Source organism: Brachyhypopomus gauderio, unplaced genomic scaffold, assembly GCF_052324685.1.
Source record: "Brachyhypopomus gauderio isolate BG-103 unplaced genomic scaffold, BGAUD_0.2 sc848, whole genome shotgun sequence".
Taxonomy (NCBI): domain Eukaryota; kingdom Metazoa; phylum Chordata; class Actinopteri; order Gymnotiformes; family Hypopomidae; genus Brachyhypopomus; species Brachyhypopomus gauderio.
The window spans coordinates 1-23,808 of NW_027507668.1; the positions used below are offsets into that span (position 1 = coordinate 1).

Sequence of the window (23,808 nt, forward strand, 5' to 3'; positions counted from 1 at the left end):
GGAGCTGAAAGTGCTGAGATCTTCTGGTCGCCACAGAACCTGGGGCCTGCAAGGAAACCACATCCTTTAGCGGTGGGTGAACGTGTAACCATGATGACCGTATGTTCACACACACTGTCCCTCTTCCATGGTTTTTCTGCACTACCCTGTTAGCTCTCAAATATTTCATTAATAACGCACATTGCTGTGATAATATGCAAACTGCGGTACTAAACATAAAAACAGCCCAGAGGGAAGGACGGTGTGAGAGTCGGTACTGGTCCCAGCACACAGGAACGACTGGAGAACTGACATTCTCACACACCTTCTCAGGTAGACGTTAGCCAGGCAGCCCGAGAAGCTTCCTTTGCCCAAGACGATGTTGTCCGAGCTGAAGCTCAGAGGCAGTGGGGTGGTGCTCTTCTCCCCCACGTCCTCCTCATCCACTCGGAGGTCAACACTACGAGGGACGGCAAGATTTGGTCACATGGTTTAAAAAAGACCACACAGGTCTTTGGCCAATTAATGATCAAACACAGGAAGGAACATTGGGAAATGTGAAATACTGAGTCTATTTTGGACATAGAAAAGAAACTTCTTACAAGATGGACCCAGCAGTTACAGGTTTATGAAATGCTTGATAGATTGGTTTTGTGGTTTACACACACCTTTGTCCACGCTTGGTGACGGTAAGATAGTGCCATTCTCCATCTTGGTATTGCTTTTTGGATTTCCACACAGTGTCCTGGTTTTTCAGCATCACAGATCCGTTCACCATTTTGAGTCCCAGCTCATTGTCCTACACAAGAATCAGACATCACATTCTGGATTAGACATGGAGACAGTGCTCTCATGGTCATGCGTCCCATCAAAAACAACAAACGAATCACAGAGAGACACAAAATGTTTGTTTGTGTATGTGTGTGTGTGTGTGTGTGTGTTGTAGACTGAGAAGGTCCAACAGGGACACTAACAGCTTGTTTGTTTTGCAGCAGGAGTCCGTCGGTCTCTGTGGTTCTGAAGCCCAGAGACAGAGTCACGTCCTTTGTCAGGTCAAACTCCTCGGGCGATGTTTCTAAAGATCCTCCAGCACAGAACTCCGCCTTCCTGGACGTCTGTAATAAAGAGGATGACATGGTGAAAATCTAACACGCTAGTTTCCTGTAGCTACACAAGTTTCCTGTTGCTTCTGCCATGAACAAGACTATTAATATCGATAGAAAAAAGAATGATGATTTTCAGAGCTTTAATGCTACGTTCATTCCGTGCTAGCAGCATCATCCCCGAGACTCGCAGGTTTCGTGAGTGATCGCATTTCCGGTTTACTCCGGTTTGTCCCGGTTTGCTCCGGTTTGTCCCGGTTTGCTCACCAGCATTTCTTTGGGACAGCCTCGACTCACGCCCACTTTCTCCGTGATGGTTGGGGTTCTGCCACCGGCGTTCACACTAGACACACAGCCCTTCAGAGGCACCGTGGTGATGTTGTCTCTGTCAACCCGTTACAGGAAAACGGCAGTTAGTATCAAGACAACACAAGACTTTTCCTAAACAAAGGGTTTTCATTTTTTCTACATTTTTTTAAGGAAATCTAATAATACATGTTCAAGGATGTGTATTTTTTTATACAAACTTGGAAAAGAAAGAAAAAATACAAGATATAAGAAGAAAGAATAGGAAAGAAGAGAAAGACCCACCTCTCCCTCAGATCATTGGGCACTCCTCCAATATAGTAGTTTTTAAAGTTTCCTTGCGAGTATGTACCAGTCAGGACCTCTGTGGTCTCTGTGTTTTTGACCCGTACTCTTATGATCTGATTTCCACTGTCAAAGATCACCTTCAGCTCACCATTCTAAACACACACACACACACAAAACACAGAGGAACTCAAGTTCAGACAGAACTTCCAACTGAGGGTGGTGACCACAGCCAGTCCCAAACCCAGACTCAGCTCTCTGGCCTGGCAGGATGGGTACCCATTCAATGGTGGTTTAGGTGCTTTTTAGCAACTGTACCCTGTTTATGTCAAAGTAAGTACAGCTGTGGGTTCGTTTTTGTCTCTTTGAGGATGAAGTGATGACCGAGGCCTCAGCCGGTTGAACACACCGAGCGTGCAGACTGTAACCAGACACCTTGTCTTTTTAGAGGTACTCAACAACATAGCAAGGCTGGTTGAACACCCTTATAACCGAGACCCCACACTCACAGTCATGTTCATATCTCTAGGTGTTGTGCACGCACCAAGCCCGTTTCCAGACCAGGGCGGGCCTTACCGTAGGCTACGATTCCAGCAGTGATTCACCACTGACACAGATGTTACACCAGGTTCCTGAAGCCAGTCATTAGAACCACTATTACTAACACCGGTGTTCTCATGCCTTTAGGGAAGGATGCTATATATCATCCCCGTTTTGGAATTTACAAAAGGGACTTGTTCTGTAGCCCCTCCTGATCCAAACAGCTATTCTTTTCCTTCATGGATATCTAGATTAACTGTTTCTCCTCAAGGCAAAATGACTGGCGACCTTCAACCTAAACCCTTTCATCTACATCTTAACACAAAACCACACCACCACCGTGCCCATGAGGTGCAGAACGCAGCGGATCCCGGAGGAGTGTTTGGAGCTGGGGCCGTACCACATCCTGCTTGTTCTCGCTCCTCCTGGGCTCCAGAACTTTGTCTCCATCTCGCCCACGCAGCACCATGTAGCCTTGCTCCAGCGTGATGCAGTAGAAGGAGCTCTGCAGAGAACATCAGAACGGTACAATTCTACTACAGCGGTACAATTCTACTACAGCATTGTGGTTCTACTACAGCGGTACGGTTCTACTACAGCGGTACGGTTCTACTACAGCATTGTGGTTCTACTACAGCGGTACGGTTCTACTACAGCGGTACGGTTCTACTACAGCATTGTGGTTCTACTACAGCATTGTGGTTCTACTACAGCGGTACGGTTCTACTACAGCGGTACGGTTCTACTACAGCATTGTGGTTCTACTACAGCATTGTGGTTCTACTACAGCGGTACAATTCTACTACAGCGGTACGGTTCTACTACAGCATTGTGGTTCTACTACAGCGGTACGGTTCTACTACAGCGGTACGGTTCTACTACAGCATTGTGGTTCTACTACAGCGGTACGGTTCTACTACAGCGGTACGGTTCTACTACAGCATTGTGGTTCTACTACAGCGGTACAATTCTACAGCGGTACAATTCTACTACAGCGGTACGGTTCTACTACAGCATTGTGGTTCTACTACAGCGGTACAGTTCTACTACAGCGGTACGGTTCTACTACAGCGGTATGGGTGGTTCTACTATAGGGGTACGATTTTACTACAGCGTTAGAATTCTACTATAGCAATATGATTCTACTGTAGTGGTACGATTCTATTACAGCAGTATTTTTATTTTGCGTGAATATCTAGAAGAGCAACTTGGAGCCCAAAGCTGACCTCGTCTCCCATGTAGAGCAGGACGGCGTTTTCCGCACGCGTCTCCATGGTCTGCACCAGAGACAGCACCCTGGGCACCTTGTCCAGCTGAACTTGAGCATAACCAGAACCCTCGAAATACTCGGAGGCCGTTGGCATCACATATCTGGGTGGGTGCAAGACACAGCATGGAGACACACACACACACACACACACACACACACACACACACACACACACACACACACACACACACACACACACACACACACACACACACACACCACAAGTCAGGTATTTACTCAAGATAAAATCCCCCTGCTCAAAATACTAATAAATAAAGGCTCTGCAATGCTAAAATGCAACACACACGAGCTACACGGTCTCCTTGACTACACGCTGTCCAGTCACGTGTGTCAGGCATGTGTGATGAGTGCTCAGGGAGTCTTGGCGTGCCGTACCTCTTACAGGGCACCTGTAACGTCACATTGTCAGGTTTCAGCGCTTTAAAGTTGTATAGACTGATGAACCTCTCGTTGAAGGTGGAGAGCTCAATACAGCCTCTGTATTTTGGAAAGTTAAGGAGATCTGGGGGCTGAAAAAGGGAAATTATTATTATTTTCTTAAAGAAACAACAAAAAAAATTTAAACCACTTATATAAACATATATAAACTTACAGTGAAATCGTCTGGATAGCCTCCTACGTAGAAGACCACCTCACTGGGATCAAGGTCCAACAGGTTATAACTTGGTTTTCCTTGGTTAGTATTTGTCAGTGGTTCATCAGGTTGATTTGATGTGAAAAGTTTTGTAAGTTTGACCTCAGCGTCTTGGTAAATTCTACAATGAAATGAATATTCATTTTAATGTAGTGCAATTAATGGTCATATTTACAGAGGCTGGTTTAAAATTCCATCATTTAAAAAAACGTTCTTGAGTAGCAAATTTTTATAAAACATATTTGGCAAATCATTGTTTGTCAACTCGAACTTCACAAACTGCTCGGAGCAGTTGGTTTCTAAGGCTGCCTGATTCTGTTGTAGAGTGGACCAACCTGGAAACATCCACTTTGTCAAAGAAGGCAGGCTCGGGGTCTGAATCTGTGATTGTGTCAGACTGGATCTCATAAACGTTTCCATTCAGCTTGTAAATGAAGTAAAGGACATTTTTTCTCAGAACCATGCCAAGGTAGTCCTTAGATGTCTGTGGGTAAAGATTGGAAGAGAATGTTAGACCTGACAACTCTGAATTGTGAAGTTGTTTGAAGCCACGTTTCTTAAGGAAATCATTTATGTTTTGTTTAATTGTCCCTCTAAAGATCCAGAGTTCTACTGTTGGACAGTAACGACAGCGTTTGCTCAGGTCCCTGGAGCCAAAGGGCTGCTCAGCCAGACACACTCACGTCTCTGTTGCCGAGGTAGAGTACGAAGAGGTTGCCGTTGTCATCCGCGCTCTGTCTGCGTCTGCGGAGGCCGTCCCCGCGGGACGTCCTCTTGGGCCGCTGCAGGAGCAGGTTGAACGCCGTGTACGCGCGCACGTCGGCCAGGTTCTTGGGCGGCCGCAGCTCCACGAACTCGTTGCCTGTGAACTTCATGGGTATGGCGATCTGGCCAGCGAGGGGGGAAAGGGGTTCAGTGAGCAGCACAGCAACACGGAGGTGACGTAGCACCTCCTAGCGTCGTACTAGCGCGGTGGAGCGTAGCTTTGCGTAAAGGTTTTACCCTGTTAGCGGCATCGCGCGCCTGTTCGATCAGCTCCTTAATGCGGTTGATGTTGTTGGATATGTTGTTTTTGGGGTCGATTTGTGAGCTCAGGCTCTCCACCTGGGTGATCTTCTCCAACAGGGACGGGATGGAACCACTCAGGTTCTTCACTATGTGAAAAAAGAAAAGAACGGTTTGGAGGAGGGATTTGGAGGAGGGGCTTAGAGGAGGAGTTTGGAGGAAGAGTTTGGAGGTGGGGCTTGGAGGACAGTTGTGGTCAGAAGCACGCAGACTGACCAAGACGGCTCGTTTCGTTCAAATCCACTGCAACGACCTCCCCTCTTATTGCCGACAACATTATCAAAAATGGGGGTGTTCAGCGCACACTGAGGCGTCGCGTGGGGTGAACGCTCACCTGTCATGTCGACGTCATCAAGCATGCGGTCGATGTTGGAGCCGGTCGGGGTGACGCTGATCTTTGCCAACTCGTCACTAATGTTTCTCAGCTTGTCCAGGGTGTCGGAGGCAGAAGCGTTGGCCGCCATCGCCATCTGCTTGGCTTCGTCGATTGTTGCGGCAATGTCGTCTGCGGAAGGGAGGCGGGATTAGCGGTGCCGTCTGAGGTCAGAGAAGGTCGCCTCCTCACTCTGCACCTTCTCATTACTCATCATCCATGTGGGTGATCCCATAAGAATCGTGAGTAGGTGTAAGGAGCTGCATATCTTACAGCCAGCTGGAAATATGCACATAAATCTTTTTTTGTTGTTGTTGTTGTTGAGAGTTTAGTGGCACTTTTTGATGAAACATGGCCTAGTTTACCAGAGAGAGTCTATTTCTCATTGGTTTACACATCAGAGATCTTCTGAAGTCACCAGGTTGGACCTGTGCGCAGAAGCTCTCTGTGACCTGGTCCACAAACCTCTCTGGATGCCCTTCAGACCGTCTGTGATGGCGAGCAGCTCTTTCTCCAGCGTGGCCTTCTTCTTCTCTGCATCTCCCAGACGTTTCTGCTGGTTGGTCAGGTCCTCCGTGACTTCTGATACACAAGAACAAGCGAAGGATTAAACGGTCAGCACTGCTTCCCATGAAACTCGCAATCACATGTCCAATCAAACAACCCTGATTTCAGATTCCATGAAATTGGCTCATTTAGACGTGTGACTGGAAGTTAAAATGTTTTGCTCACGTTTAAGATCTTTTGCAGCGTTCTTGGCATCTTTGAGGAGTTTGTTACTTTTGTCTTTCAGAGTTTTGGCTCTGTGGGGTATATCACCCTGACTGACATCCTGCACACACACACACACACACACACACACACACACACACACACACACACACACACACACACACACACACACACACACACACACACACACACAACATAACAAATCAGCAATGCCCTTTAGATAATATGTTTAACAGTTGCCTGAAATTACCAAATTTCATCAGAAAGATGTTTGCTAAATGTTTAATAATGTAATGCTAGTGCTGTTCTAATACATTATTGTATGAGTTGTCTTAGCTAAAATAGACATGACCCTCAGAGGACAGACTGCGGCAAAAGTGACAAGCCATACTGTTAACGTGACTGTTGCCTGTATATTTGTCATTGTGCTTTGCACATAGTTGATATCTCCACTGCATTAGGTTGGTTATCTGCGATGAAAAGTTCAGTAAGGTGGCAGCCTTGCCGCTCTGTAAAATGCCTTATCTTACATTCAGAGCCTTGTGGGCTGCTATCTTACATTCAGAGCCTTGTGGGCTGCTGTCTTACATTCAGAGCCTTGTGGGCTGCTGTCTTACATTCAGAGCCTTGTGGGCTGCTGTCTTACATTCAGAGCCTTGTGGGCTGCTGTCTTACATTTAGAGCCTTGTGGGCTGCTGTCTTACATTCTGAGCCTTGTGGGCTGCTCCGTTACATTCAGAGCCTTGTGGGCTGCTGTCTTACATTCAGAGCCTTGTGGGCTGCTGTCTTACATTCAGAGCCTTGTGGGCTGCTCCGTTACATTCTGAGCCTTGTGGGCTGCTCCGTTACATTCTGAGCCTTGTGGGCTGCTATCTTACATTCTGAGCCTTGTGGGCTGCTATCTTACATTCTGAGCCTTGTCGGCTGCTATCTTACATTCTGAGCCTTGTCGGCTGCCTCTTTGGCCTTATTGGCTGCCTCCTCTGCTGCCTTCACTGCCTCTGTGATGTTCTTGTAGACGTCGATGGCAGCCAGAGCGTCCTTCACGTCGGTGCGGCCGCTCGAGTTCCGCATGGCCCTGCAGGAAGAAGCGTATTCAGCACAGATCAGGCCGAGCCCTGTTCCCAGGCCTTCCTACAGACACTCCCCCTGTCGCTCAGTGGCCACGACCCCTCTCGCACGTCCCTGATGACTAGCATTCAAAACACGCTCTCACAAGAATGCCACAGAGATTTGCCTCGTGAAGAGAAATTGAATTTGAGCTGATCTTTTCATTCACCACGAGGGATGAAAACCAGACCAAGGCGCAGGTGAACACATGCCTCTGGATTTTCAAATATGTCCCTGGCAACAAGGGAGTGGTAGGGGTGGGGCCCTCGGGGCGGTTTAACGTGTGGGAGCACATCCACCAAAACAACCAAAACAAAGCCTGCAAGGCACACGCACAACAGGAAAAGCGATGCTAATAGATGCTAACAGATGCTAACACGGCTAACTACGTCTTTACTAGCTTCCAATAATTAACAACCCTGGCAGTCACAAAAAGCCCTCACTCCTGCAGCTCGTTGGCCAGCCTGTTGAGCAGCGCGGCGTGGTCTTCCGCACGCTTCACCAGGTCCTCTTTACCCGCCGCCTGCGAGATGTTGTTCACTCTCTCGCTGAGGTCCGTCTTGGCACCGTCCAACTGGGCTGCAAGCTGCTCGTATTCCTGTGGGGACACAGCGAGGACGGGACATCATCAGAGAGACAGGAGCCCGTCCGGGCCTACAGAGCCTGATTACAGCTGAGAAGGTCGTGTCTCTCCTCGTTCTGCGCTCTCGTACCTTTTTGCCATCGCTGAGCTTCTTCAGGAGGTTCTCCGTGTCTTGAAGTTGGCGCTTTGCTACAATGATATCCTTCGCCACGTTGTCTCTCTCTTTCTCCAAATTCGTAATTCGTTTCTAAAGGGGAAAATGCACCGATGAACTTACCATCCTGCCCACATCGTACTTCTAATGCCTATTACGTTCAGCAATAGAGAAATCTAGTGAAAAGATCTTGGCGAGTGTGTGTGTGTGTGTGTGTGTGTGTGTGTGTGTGTGTGAGAGAGAGAGCCTTTGCGGTGAAGTTCTCACCAGCAGATCGGTGAGTGTCTGTGAGTTGAGGCTGTTCTGACTGTTGGCCTTCTGCACCATGTCTCTGGCCTGTTTGAGGGCCTCCTCCAGCTCTTTCAGCTTGGCTTCAAAGTCCTTCAGAAGTCCACGGATCTTCTTCGCTGCCTCCTGGTTCTGTTCATATTGTTTTGTGCAATTGTTTTTGATGTACTCTAGAACTGTAGCACACACACACACACACACACTTTTTCAGTAAGCCATAATGATTTCTGTTTTCTTTCCTAGTGTCTTCATTTGGTAGCTGGAGAGACATAACCGCACAGGTCAGTTATCAAATCAAATCTATTTGTATAGCGCTTTTCACAACACATGTTGTCACAAAGCAGCTTTACAATCTTTACAAGATTTACAATCATATGGGTCCAGATCCCTAATGAGCAAGCCAAAGGTGACAGTGACAAGGAAAAACTCCCTATGATGGTGGGGATGTTTTTCAGGTCAAGACTAAATCAGAGTAACGACAAACCTAAGTTGTGCAGTACTGAGGTTTTTGACTGACAAAGCTACTCTGTCTACAGACTCCATTCAGTAATGGACAGACTAGGGATGCACCGAAAATTCGGCCACCGAAAATTTTCGGCCGAAATGGCTTAAATTAGCATTTTCGGTTTTCGGTCGAAATACTTTCATCACCGAAACAACACGGCCGAAACAATGTGTTGTGATGACGCAAACAAAAATCGCCACCTGCACGCGCTTATTTGGATAAAGGCTAGCAAAAAGTTTTCCAGTGATGGCGCCGAGGCAAAGGACATTACACCAAAAATTATGGAACTCGTTGCCTTAGACGATCAGCCGTTCTCTGTCGTAGAGGATGTGGGATTTCGTAGGCTAATAGAGCACATTGAGCCCCGTTATGTTTTGCTGAGCAGACGACATTTCTCAGAAGCGTGTTTACCTGAGCTGTTTAATGTTGTTGCAACTCGCGTCACGTTTTTATGAGAGAATTTATATTTATCTTTCAGGCCAGTCAGTTATAGTTAAATTTAACTCGTATAAAATACATATATTTATCCTCTCAGATAAAAACGGTCTGCAAGCGAGTTAAATTTAATTAGTGGTCGGCCCTTGTCAGCGTTATCGCCGTTAACGGCCCACCACTAATTTTATAATATGCATTACTGTAATGTCAGTGCTAAATAAATATTTTCAAATCAAATTTTGTAGTTGATTTATTCTTTGAAAAGCAATGCCTTGATTTTAGTGAGGTTAGCCAAAAATCCAATGTTACTAATAATTGGCATAATGTATTTCGGTGTTTCGGTTTTCGGCTTTCGGCCTTGGTTTCCTCATTTTCGGTTTCGGCTAAGAATTTTCATTTCGGTGCATCCCTAGGACAGACCGTCATGCATCATTCCACCATGAGACAAAAGTCCTTCCACAATCCAATCCAACGAGCCTCCCCTCAGACACGTGTGATCATCACAGAACGGATTACCGAACGAACGGGTTACTGAACGAACAGATTACCGAACAGACGGATCACAGAACGGATGACAGCATGGCTGGGTCAGCACCGCAGCCCGCTGGGTCGGCAAACGTACGTTTCTGCGCCTCGTCCAGCTCCTTCTCCGCCGCCTTCCTCTGGGGTTCAAACCTCCGGGCCTCCATCTCCCTCACCATGCGCTCTGCCTCCTCCAACAGACGGGTGGAGTCCCCCGCACCCACCGTGCCCCCGCCCGACTCAGAATCACTCAGTTGCTTCAGCAGCTCTGAGAGGAACAGGACAGAGTAACGAACACTGTGCACCAGAGTACTGAACATGTGGATCAGTGTACTGAGCACATACATCTGAGTACTGAACACACATTGAGTACTGAACATGTGGATCAGTGTACTGAACACACACATCTGAGTACTGAACATGTGGATCAGTGTACTGAACACACACATCTGAGTACTGAACATGTGGATCAGTGTACTGAACACACATCTGAGTACTGAACATGTAGATCAGTGTCCTGAACATGTGCCTCAGTGTACTGAATGTGTGCATATTCATTACTTATTCTGAATTTTTAGAACATAGTCAAGCACAGCAAACAAAACCAAACCTACACAAATGAAAGTGGTGCGTCTCTAAAGGGCACCGTTCATTTTCATGTCAGTGTGACCGTGTGAACGACACAGTCGCTGGAATCAGACCACTTCATCGCCTGTAGCACGTTTTAAATCTTAAGTGATTTGCATGTGAACATGAAAAGTATTTACGTAACCGCATTCTGGACCGAACGACACAAGCGTGTGTGTGTGTGTGTGTGTGTGTGTGTGTGTGTGTGTGTGTGTGCACCTTGGATCTTCCTGAGCAGGTCCAGTGTCTGAGTGTTGAGGTCCTGAGCCTTCTGATGTGTACTGTCCACCCTCTCACTGACCTTCTGTGCATCCTTTGACCTCTTCTCAGCCTGGACACACACACACACACACACACACACACACATTGTGTTTACACCATTTCAGGGCTCCACTCCGTTACATCACCAAATAAATAACTTTCACAGTTACCCATGTTATTTTGAGCAAAATATTTTACTTCTGTTGGATAACTAGAATGATGTGATTAATTAAAACACTAACAGCTGGTATCGTGATAATTATCGCCAAACGATGTATTGTGCAGCTGTACTTGTGCCCAGCCTTGATCAGTACCTGTTGTTTGAGCAGGTTAATGTCTTCTACGAGAACGTGTGAGTCGCTCTCCAGCTCTGTCACTTTAGGAGTCAGTCTGTCCACCGCGGTGCTGTAATCAGTCACCACGACCTGAGACACAACAGCAACCCGGTTACACAACTGGACCCGTTGAACAGCACATGAAAACAGCATTTTGTCACCGTCAGAAAAAAAAAGGCTTTTGTCAGCTCTGGTCTTAACGACTTTGCTCTTGCTTTGAAATGTCTTCACACCCCCAAGACGCTGTTCCAGCAGTCAGCTTAACCGGTGCCAGGATGAGCGGCTCCTGCTCACTTTCTCATTAAGTCCAAGATTCTGTGCCAGCATCAAGACATTAAGCGCCACAAACCGCCGCCCCGCTCAGCCGTTTCCTGCCTTTGTTTGCGTGCCCACACCGAGACGGCATCTGAGGGAGCAGGTGTGGGTGTGTGTGAAGAATACCTTCGTGGCTGCGAGGGCCTCCTCGAGCTTCTTTAAACGATCGCGAGCCGAGGAGCTGGAATTCACCGCGTCCAGCTGAGTCTTTATTTCAGCCAGCTTATCGTCGAGCTGCTCCAGCTCGACTAGTAAGGTCTGCGCACAGCTGTCACACACTGATGGAAAACAGAGATAGTGATCATGCTCCTCGATTTACACTCCAAATTCCATAGAAGAGAAAGCAGGATGTCTAGACTACCTGGACACTCCTCGTGTGTGTTTGTGTCTTTGGGTTCCTGTGTATTACTGCACACTGCAACAGAGCAAATACAGTTAAGGAAAATCTATAATATAGAACAATTTAGATATTGGAAACATATTATTTAATAGTGTAATTCAAATTCTTCCTTTGACTCTTTTCTTTGACACAAATTTGACCAGGATGGATCTTGATCATTTGAAAGGATGATAAAATAAAACAGTCAGCTATGAAGCTCTGAAGCACTAAAGTGCTGAAGTGCTGAAGCTCTGAAGTGCTGAAGCTCTGAAGATCTGAAGCTCTAAAGTTCTGAAGCTCCAAAGTGCTGAAGCTCTAAAGTTCTGAAGCTCTGAAGTGCTGAAGTTCTGAAGCTCTGAAGCTCTAAAGTTCTGAAGCTCCAAAGTGCTGAAGCTCTAAAGTGCTGAAGTTCTGAAGCGTTCTACCTCCAGTCTTCGGGGAACAAGAGTTGCTGTTGCAGTTGCATGGCCGACAGCTGCCTCCAGGAACCTCGGGGTCACCATAGTAACCAGAGTCACACCTGAGGGGGAGGGAAACGTTAGTGGTGGCTTTAAACCCCGTCTTGCTGACGTCACGGCAGCATGCTCTGTGTCTACGTGCTCTGTGTTGATGATGTGGTCTCTGTGTTGACGTGGTCTCTGTGTGGACACCCATGGCACCGTGAACTGTGGGGATTCTGGGGGATTCTCACCTCTGGCATCTTTCTCCAGCGTAGCCGGGTTTGCACAGGCACCGAAAGCGTCCGCTCATCTCACTACAGCCCACAGCGAAACTGCCACACAACATCACACACACCACGTGGTCACACACAGGGAGAGTGTGCAGACAAAGAAAAACATATAACCCTCAGCTTATACGCTACGCTTTAGCGATGCTCGCCGACACACAGATACTGCAGTGAAAGAACTGCCATCTCTGGTCCACTCACTTGTTGCCCTGGTGGCCGTGTGGACAGGGGCAGATCCGGCAGGTTCTGAGGGCAGCGCTGCCATAATAACCCTCTTTGCAGCGCTCACAGTGGTACCCAGCAGTATCGGCCTGGCAGTACTATCAGGATAGAGACAGTGGAGACAACAGGTCACTAGGAGATGCTGGTCTGGTAGTCTGGAAGCTGTTCTTGAAGTTCTCAGGTATAATGAAGATCTACCAAAGGGTGTTAGGTTGAAGTACTAAAAACTGGCTATCCATATCATCTCAGACGGCTTTCATACCTTCTGTTCTTATACTTATTCACACCAAGGGTTAGAGTTGTACAAAGACTAGAGGATCAGACCCCGAACACTAGAGGATCAGACCCCGAACACTAGAGGATCAAACCCCGAACACTAGAGAGCTGGCACTGAACACTAGAGGATCAGACCCCGAACACTAGAGGATCAGACCCCGAACACTAGAGATCTGGCACTGAACACTAGAGGATCAGACCCCGAACACTAGAGGATCAAACCCCGAACACTAGAGATCTGGCACTGAACACTAGAGGATCAGACCCCGAACACTAGAGGATCAAACCCCGAACACTAGAGATCTGGCACTGAACACTAGAGGATCAGACCCCGAACACTAGAGGATCAAACCCCGAACACTAGAGGATCAGACCCCGAACACTAGAGGATCAGACCCCGAACACTAGAGGATCAAACCCCGAACACTAGAGATCTGGCACTGAACACTAGAGGATCAAACCCCGAACACTAGAGATCTGGCACTGAACACTAGAGGATCAGACCCCGAACACTAGAGATCGAGATCTGGCACTGAACACTAGAGGTCAGTATCTGATACTGAACTCCAGAGGTCCGGGTCTGATACTGAACTCCAGAGGTCAGGGTCTGATACTGAACTCCAGAGGTCAGGGTCTGATACTGAAACAAATGACTTTAACTCTGCAAAGTCAGGGAGAACTTAAAACAAAAATGTTTAAAAGGTTCTGTGAATATCAGCACTGAGCTTTTTAAGATCACTTCCTGTAATTTAGCAGGAAATTAACGCACTGTTAATCACTCACTCACTGTGGAGCAGTTCCCACAATGCTTCACACCATCAGCAGGGTGTAGCGTCAGAGGCATTCAGAGCCTAAACGGGCTTCCATATAATGAGGAATGACGGCCCAGCGAGTTCTTGAACGTTTGAGTGTGTGTGTGTGTGTGTGTGTGTGTGTGTGTGTGTGTTTCCTACCTGGCATCTTCCTGTACTCTCCTCACAGACGTCTGACAGCCCATTGCATGCACAGGGCACACAGCGGTCACTCCTGTCTCTATAGAAACCAGGAGCACATCTCTGTATGGGGAGAGAGTGAGGAGAGAAAAGGAGAAAGAGAGAAGAAGAGACAGACAGATCATTTAAAACACTCAGAATACTTTATGATAATACTTAATACTTTAGAATACTTATCATCTCAACAACATGCAAAAGATCAGCACGCTAACACACACACACACACTCAAATTTTAATGATGTGTCAGTTGTAATAACCTACTGTGAGAACAAACTGTTTTTTGCAGATACTCAAATCTAACCTCCCTGAAAAGGTTCATCAGTTCAATATCAGACAGACTAGTTTAAGACTTAGTCTAACCCAAATCCACGACTAACCCAGACTTAGTCTAACCCAAATCCAGGAAAGCACTACCTAGAAAACTATTATCCAACGTGATTCTAACTCTGCCATCTGCTCTTGATATTACCTTGGTCACCTGTCCAACATCGACTAAAGGAAATTCATTCTTCTCTGAGTCCTGTTCATTTAGAGAAGGAAACTGAATCCTCTGTGAGTCCTGATCGTTTAGAGAAGGAAACTGAATCCTTTGTGAGTCCTGATCATTTAGAGAAGGGAAAAGGATCCTTTGTGAGTCCTGATCGTTTAGAGATGGGAACTGGATCCTTTGTGAGTCCTGATCGTTTAGAGAAGGAAACTGAATCCTTTGTGAGTCCTGATCATTTAGAGAAGGAAACTGAATCCTCTGTGAGTCCTGATCGTTTTGATAAGGGAACCGGATCCACTGGCCCCTCTGACCCGTTAGAGTGGGCTTGCGAGCGTCCTGTGTGCTGGGGAGATTCTCCCTCCATGGGTGACGTGAGGTCCTGTGGAACGGTCGGGGTCCGGCCAAACACACACCCAGCAGAACGCAGCCCACGGCCAGGCGCAGAACCGCCCCTCTCTCCGCACTCCGCTTCGCACACTGCTCCAGCATTCCGTCTCACGCAGCAGAAACAAACCGTATGTGAATGAAGGTGAGGGCAGGTGTGTTTTTAACAGCAGAGAGCACGACGGGACACACCCTAAACACGTGCTCATACCTGAATCAGCCAGAGTGAAACACACTCACGTACGGGGCTGTGACAGCACGCAGGATGTGTGCACACACACGCACGTACATACACACGCGCACACACACACACACACACGACTGAGGCTAAGCTACAAACCCTGAACAAGTACAGGACTATCAGAGTAGCACAGCTGCAATCTTTGTTCAGTTTTGCTCTATTCAGATATTCTGCAGAAATAAGAGTGCAGTATGGGTCATTACAGGACCTGTAGCTGTGGGGATACTACACAGCTTGTGCTAAACTTCCTGTATGGCTTTAAACTTCTTGTATGTTTTTAGTGGTGTGTGATAAAAGGGAATGCAAAATCTATAAAAAAGTAAACAATGGCTAACTCAGACAAGATAGATCAGACCCAGCAGATCAGATAGATCAGACAGGTCAGATAAATCAGACAGATCAGATCAGACTCAGACAGTGAGTGCATGAGGTACTCATTCTTGAATCACACAATTCACACCCTCAGGCACACGGCAAATAGAGGATACAAGGTGTGGCTGCCACCACACACACACACACACACACACACACACACACACACACACACACACACACACACACACACACACACACACACACACACACACACTATGTACAAACTGTCTGACTGTCAGTTGTTGGTAATGTACAGCGACCGCACCCTACCCAAAGGTGTCCCGGCACGCCCTGTGTGTGTGTGTGTGTGTGTGTGTGTGTGTGTGTGTGTGTGTGTGTGTGTGTGTGTGTGTGTGTGTGTATTATTCATTCCCACAGGCTACAGACTTTTGTACTTCCTCTCTCCTCTCCCTTCCTGGGCAAGTCCTTACATACAGCGTGCGCAAAAAATGGTCGCTGTTGCTATGACTACCAGTAGCAGCAGAGAAACAACTTCTATGAAGTGGGACTTCATAGCACCCAACTATTAGCATTATTAATATCATTATAACTATCATTATTATCCTTATTATTAGCATTATTGTTATTATTATTATTATTATTATTATTACTACTATTATGAATCTGAAATGCACTTCTATGTTTTTGGTAACCATGGAGAAGATTAAAGGTTTAGTAATATAGCTTGAACATGGTGAGGTGATCTGATGTTCACAAACACAGAACCCTTAGGATGTTAATCTAACATGGGGGACCTGTGATCACCACAACAGATACTAAAGTTTCAAAAATGACTGAAACATTCCACACTGAGTATTATTTTACTTTTGATCAAACACAAACAGCTCACTTCAAAACAATTTCACAGTTTAAAGTACTATATGCAGCACTACCTTAAAAATTTCCTATTTTATCATCTTTATTATCATCTTATATCCCATCATATCCAGCTAAACGATAGCTGATGTATTCCTCTGGTCATGTTTCCAGGGTTTATCACCATTCTTTTACCATATATGGTCATTCCCCTCACCGCCCTCTGACATCAGCAGCTGGGTGTGGTTAGGCATGTCAGGGCAACACCCCCCTCATGAGACAGAGAGCATTATTGGCCAAGCCGTCACTGTAAAGCACACCTTCATTCTGTCTCCTAGCGCTGCAAGGTGATTGGTTTGTGACACCACTTGTGATTGGTTAAGAGAGGAGATAGGCGGGAACCTACCACAGGAGTACAGACTGTGTCCTACGTTTTAAAGGCACTTTGATATTTCAGGTTTGTGTTTAAACTACAATTTTAGTAGTTTTTCTTGTGCATCCTCACAAGAAAAAAAGCCCAATTTAATAATAATTCATAACAATATTTCATAAAACAAAATATTTCATCAGCCAACACAATCTTGGCACAGATGGTCCCAGTAATGATGTTTAAGGGAAATGGTTCGAGTAGCCTGGTCACAGCTTGCCCTAGCTGCACACCCAGAACACACTCCACAAACACAGCAGGGATCTCAGTCCAACCACAGACCCCCAGCTCAGGAAACGAAAACAAGAGATGCTGCCACCTCCAAACCTCTTCAGAAGAATGAGGAACCGGATGAAGAACAACTGGCCTAGCTCCCACCTGTGCTGGAGGCGGGGCTAACACAACGATCACATGAGTGGCGCCCTCACCTGTGCTGGAGGCGGGGCTAACACAACAATCACATGAGTGGCACCCTCACCTGTGCTGGAGGCGGGGCTAACACAAAAATTACATGAGTGGGGCCCTCACCTGTGCTGGAGGCGGGGCTAACACAACAATCACGAGTGGCACCCTCACCTCTGCTGGAGGCGGGGCTAACACAACAATCACGAGTGGCACCCTCACCTGTGCTGGAGGCGGGGCTAACAACAATCATGAGTGGCACCCTCACCTGTGCTGGAGGCGGGGCTAACACAACAATCACATGAGTGGGGCAGCGTCCTCACCTGGCAGGAGTCTCCAGCGTACTGCTTGGGACAGGCGCACACCTCCACGTTGTGGGCAGGGCCACCGCTGCCCATCGGGCTGGCCTCCTCCAGGCCGGCCCCGCCCACACTCAGCCTCTGGCTGTTGGAGAAGTACAGGGCACGGATCCACACCGCCTGCAGTCCCGCAAGCACCCGCATGAACTCGTCCCTGGACGCGGGACGGTTGGTGCCAGAGTGACGAAAGTTTCCCTGGAAAACACGTTGCATTAAGAAGGACAAAAAGACTCCATGTAGTAATTAAACATGATGGTTTCTCTGGAGCTGAATGGAGATTTTATTTGACCTGCTAGCAAAGTCAGTCGTTGCCTCCTCACAAATTCCACGCAGGGTTGCTAACAGGAGGACCCGCCTCCTCCCAGGACCCGCCTCCACCCATGGCCCGCCTCCACCCATGGCCCGCCTCCACGCCTCCACCCAGGACCAGCCTCCACCCAGGGCCCGCCTCCACGCCTCCACCCAGGACCAGCCTCCACCCAGGGAAAGCCTGGCAACCCGCCCCCTCTAAACACCTGGTGACATCTGTGTCTCACCTGCAGGGAGATGGCTGTGCAAGGTGGGCGTTACCTCCACAAGCTGGACCCGGCCTTGGTAGAGTCTGTCTGGAGACGGTGACTGGGCGTCCTGGTACACCAGTGTGATGTTCTGACCCTGTGGAAACCAGCAGAGCCCAAATCAGAGCCCGTTCACACCCGAGTGAGCTGTGGGAGGAGCTAGCAGCAGCGCTAATGCTAGTCTCAGAATAATCTCAGGCTAATCTCAGAATAATCTGGGAATAATCTCCATCCAACATGATGAACGACTCGTCTGTTTGGAACGTGGGTGCAGTTGAGGACGTGATAAACACCTTGAGCAGAACATCAGGTTGTTTATCCTGCAACTTCATCATCTCATGAGGAATACCAAAAGATTTGGTCTGAAATGTAAGGTAGCCCCCATATGACGACACCTGAAACACACACAAAGCAGCACACAACAGTAACAGACTATTACAATGATTATTACAACTTACTGTTATGCATATTATATTTCTTGTGCCAATTTTTGTACATAAATACATACACAAACATTCATTCAGGAAATAACACCATTCAGGAGGCTCAGAGCTCTTATGCTCTTATTTAAAGGTGCAGCTGTCTGCTTCTGTCATGGTCTCAGATGTTTCCAGGTGGTTGTGAGATCTCACCCTGTCTCCCAGGTACGAGCGAGGTAGAACCCAGTTCAGCTGCACCACAGACGGAAACAGCTCCTGAACGTCGGACACTACCGTGTTGCTCAGAGTGTTCAGGACAGATGGGACCTCTTCCAGGTCGGAGGTCACCAGACGCCATGACCGCATGTCTACAAACTGGATATTAAGTTGCCATATTGTCAATTGTGATTTTCAAAATTCAAATTTAGTGATTTCAAAAATCAAAATTAGCCCTCGGCATTTACCCATCTGTGCAGTGAGAACACACACACACACACACACACACACACACACACACACACACACCTTGGACCTGCGTTTTTCTGAGCTGCGGCACTGATCGGTGGCCCCGAAGCAGAAACACTCTGTGCAGCCTTTGGGGTTGGTGGGGTGGAAGTGAAACGCACCTCTCCGACACATGTCACAGCGCAATCCCTCCACGTTACTCTGGCAACACAGGACAGAAGATGCACAGTCACACCGAGAATCAGTCACACCTTACACAGCAAAGCCCACAGGGTTTATCCATATGCGTATGCATGTGCTGATTCTGAACAATTCATCATAATGCACTGTATGGCGTTTCAGAGTCAGCTGTCTTGGGCTACACAAATGGAACAGAAAATGTGTGAAAATGTGCTTTGACATGAATGCAACAGTAATTTAATGGTTTTGAGGATTACATTTGATATATGTGTGTGTGTCCCAAAGAAAAACAAACATACTTAATCCAGACCCTTATTATTGAAGATGACTGATGATGACTGAACTGAAGGATTGTATCACAGAATTAATTAAGGATGACACATACCTCTCTGGTATCTGTCCAATCACTCTTCCAACATCTCTGCCACCACTCTTAACACAACTTACATCACTCTCATATCACACTTAACACTACTGTTACATCACTCTCATTCCACACTTAACACTACCGTTACATCACTCTCATCCCACTCTTAACACTACCGTTACATCACTCTCATACCACACTTAACACTACCGTTACATCACTCTCATCCCACTCTTAACACTACCGTTACATCACTCTCATCCCACTCTTAACACTACCGTTACATCACTCTCATACCACACTTAACACTACCGTTACATCACTCTCATCCCACTCTTAACACTACCGTTACATCACTCTCATCCCACTCTTAACACTACCGTTACATCACTCTCATACCACACTTAACACGACTTACATCACTCTCGTATCACTCTTAACACTACTGTTACATCACTCTCATACCACTCTTAACACTACCGTTACATCACTCTCATACCACTCTTAACACTACTGTTACATCACTCTCATACCACTCTTAACACTACCGTTACATCACTCTCATACCACTCTTAACACTACCGTTACATCACTCTCATCCCACTCTTAACACTACCGTTACATCACTCTCATACCACTCTTAACACTACCGTTACATCACTCTCATACCACTCTTAACACTACCGTTACATCACTCTCATACCACTCTTAACACTACCGTTACATCACTCTCATACCACTCTTAATACTACCGTTACATCACTCTCATACCACTCTTAACACTACCGTTACATCACTCTCATACCACTCTTAACACTACCGTTACATCACTCTCATCCCACTCTTAACACTACCGTTACATCACTCTCATACCACTCTTAACACTACCGTTACATCACTCTCATACCACTCTTAACACTACCGTTACATCACTCTCATCCCACTCTTAACACTACCGTTACATCACTCTCATACCACTCTTAACACTACCGTTACATCACTCTCATCCCACTCTTAACACTACCGTTACATCACTCTCATACCACACTTAACACTACCGTTACATCACTCTCATACCACTCTTAACACTACCGTTACATCACTCTCATACCACTCTTAACACTACCGTTACATCACTCTCATCCCACTCTTAACACTACCGTTACATCACTCTCATCCCACTCTTAACACTACCGTTACATCACTCTCATACCACTCTTAATACTACCGTTACATCACTCTCATCCCACTCTTAACACTACCGTTACATCACTCTCATCCCACTCTTAACACTACCGTTACATCACTCTCATACCACTCTTAACACTACCGTTACATCACTCTCATACCACTCTTAACACTACCGTTACATCACTCTCATACCACTCTTAACACTACCGTTACATCACTCTCATACCACTCTTAACACTACCGTTACATCACTCTCATACCACTCTTAACACTACCGTTACATCACTCTCATACCACTCTTAACACTACCGTTACATCACTCTCATACCACTCTTAACACTACCGTTACATCACTCTCATACCACTCTTAACACTACCGTTACATCACTCTCATACCACTCTTAACACTACCGTTACATCACTCTCATACCACTCTTAACACTACCGTTACATCACTCTCATCCCACTCTTAACACTACCGTTACATCACTCTCATACCACACTTAACACTACCGTTACATCACTCTCATACCACTCTTAACACTACCGTTACATCACTCTCATACCACTCTTAACACTACCGTTACATCACTCTCATACCACTCTTAACACTACTGTTACATCACTCTCATACCACTCTTAACACTACTGTTACATCACACTCATACCACTCTTAACACTACTGTTACATCACTCTCATCCCACTCTACAGGATGTGGTGGTTCATCAGGTCTGGTGAGCTAATGCTGCTCACCTTGCAGACGCAGCGTCCGTCGGTGGAGTCACAGATCTGCTCCGTCACTCCGCCGCTGTGGCACGAGCACGGCACGCAGTCCGGGAAGCCGTAGTATCCGGGGAGACACCGTGAACACCGCCGCCCGCCTACTCTGGGCTTACAGCTGGGACACGCGAGCAGAGAGCACACGTCACACTGTAACGTCCCAACGGCCAACGTGTAAGACGCTCACACATCTGAGAAAAGTACTAATCTAGTTTTACAAAGACATGTAACAAAACCAGTAGAATGTTCCATTAGAGGAACTGTTGTTTTAGGTTTAGATTTACATTTACATTTACGGCATTTGGCAGACGCCCTTATCCAGAGTGACATACATTTTTTATCTCGTTTTTATTCAAGTGAGCAATTGAGGGTTAAGGGCCTTGCTCAGGGGCACCTCAGTCATGGCCTCAGGTCTGGGAATTGAACCCACGACCCTCCGGTCACAAGACCAGTTCCCTAACCACCAGGCCATGACTCCCTTTTTTAGGTTTAGAACATATTCATGAAAATGTGAATGGCTAAACTGATCCTAGACCAGCACTCTAAGGTATATCTGCATCTTCTATATGTATATTACACATTAATGGCCTCTACAGAAGGCCAGAGGCCACCTGAACCCAGTGAAACACTACTGTAGCTTCCCAGCTCTGATCCACCCTATTGTCTGAAGATCTTCATAAGGTGAATTAATGTGTTGAAACATTGAGTCCTGCACTCTAACTGTGTGGTGCTGGTGTCCATAAAACATGGGGCTAGGAAGTAATTAAGGTTCACATGCACTAGGAAACTGATTCACATGGCATGGAATACACTGGTTTGACTCTGGTTTAGCACTGGTTTAGCACTGGTTTAGCACTTGGCTGTGACTCACGTGCACTGTCCCGTAGTCACATGACACTGTCCCGAGTCTCCAAAGGGGATTCCGCTCGTAGAGCAGTTACAATTCTCGCAGCCCAGCAGGGGGTGATAGCTGAACGTATGTCCCTCACACACTTCACACGCAGGACGCAGCGTCTGGGGGGGACACACACACTCCCCCGTGACCTCGTCACACAGCCGGCGGCCACATTCGCACGCTGCAGGAGAAATGGGAACAGGGAGGATAGGGCAGGTTGATGGAAGTTAACAGTTTGGACAGTTGCTGTCAAGAGGACCATCATAACTTTTATTTTGAGCCGATTGTGGTGGAAATTCATGGTATTGCAGGAAAGGAAGGGTTGAACTGTAAGAGTTACATTTTGAAGTTCGCTTGAAGTTTGAAGTTCACAGCAAAATAGCCAAAAAAAATGTTGAATGTGATTATATACTGTCAAGAACTTTACTGAAAATGACTTGTATGTCATGAAGCATCTATTTTATATTTCTCTAACGGAAGTAGATGTGCATGTAAATGTAGAATTGGTGAAAATAATAGTCAGCCTTCAACTCTGGCAGCAGAGGGCGCTCACGTCTGCAGTAGGGAAAGCCGTAGAAGCCCGTGGCACACCGAGTGCACTGCCGGCCAATCACGTGAGGCCTGCAGCGACACTGTCCTCCTATTGGCTGACAGGTAGGGCTTATGGAGCCAGCCTTGTCACAATCGCAGGGCAGAGCACCATTGTGGTAGTGGGCCACCAGGGAGCGGGCCGACGACTTACAGAACTCGGAGGAGGTGTGGGGGCTGTGGGAATACAGTGACAGAAACACAAACAAGCCCAAGTCTTTCTTCAGTGCTAGTCAGGGGAACATTCTGGAACGATAGGTTGTCCAATCATGACGGCGAGACTCCTCGGAGCCCAGCGCAAGTTTTCACACGAAACACAAAAGTTTACACAAGTTTTAACAAGATCAAAAACAAGTGGCGGTGCTCCTCAGTGGAGAACATATCTACACGGTCCTCGCTTTAAAACGAGAAACAGCTTCGCAGGTCAACCGCGTCTGTGTGCACGTACTTGACGGAGAAGCTTGGAGCTCCACACTGACTGGTGAAGTGGAAAGACTGATCCTGAGCTTCTGGGCTGAGGAGTTCAGGGTGGTACGCCTCCTCAGGGAGCACCAGGATGGAGTCCTTCAGTAAGGAGAAGAAACACGAGGTGTCATCACAGCATCCAGTGTGATGGTCATCGTTACTTTTGATTGGATAAGCGTGGGCCCGCCCTTTCTCCCCATATCCACCGACTGTAAAATCTCCTCACAATGCTTATATAAACTATCATGTCATGAACATAGTTGGTGTGTATACTGACAAGTTTGTGGTAAATATAGAATGAATATATACCTGTCTTTTGATTATAGTTCAGTGACACCTATCGTGTAGAAGTTCCAGTGTAAGATTTCT

The 23,808-nt window shown here is 46.9% G+C and overlaps 1 protein-coding gene across 1 annotated transcript; it reads right to left on the minus strand.

Moving 5' to 3' along the window:
* Window positions 1–6: 6 nt before the first annotated feature.
* On the minus strand, window positions 7–23,657 carry LOC143508238 (laminin subunit alpha-3; the record flags this gene model as incomplete). The annotated part of the gene is made up of 38 exons (XM_076996725.1): window positions 7–46; window positions 305–439; window positions 648–778; window positions 954–1,094; window positions 1,350–1,467; window positions 1,674–1,828; window positions 2,614–2,718; window positions 3,440–3,584; window positions 3,880–4,013; window positions 4,097–4,259; window positions 4,474–4,622; window positions 4,822–5,025; window positions 5,141–5,292; window positions 5,538–5,708; window positions 6,042–6,158; window positions 6,309–6,408; window positions 7,245–7,386; window positions 7,862–8,016; window positions 8,132–8,248; window positions 8,423–8,619; window positions 10,006–10,173; window positions 10,752–10,863; window positions 11,108–11,218; window positions 11,570–11,721; window positions 11,805–11,858; window positions 12,248–12,342; window positions 12,514–12,594; window positions 12,751–12,869; window positions 14,001–14,102; window positions 17,496–17,726; window positions 18,102–18,185; window positions 18,382–18,483; window positions 18,721–18,882; window positions 19,033–19,173; window positions 21,465–21,609; window positions 22,363–22,567; window positions 22,940–23,151; window positions 23,423–23,657. Coding segments are annotated over 38 exons (5,282 nt in total), but the record flags the coding sequence as incomplete, so codon positions are not given.
* Between the last annotated feature and the right edge of the window lie 151 nt (window positions 23,658–23,808).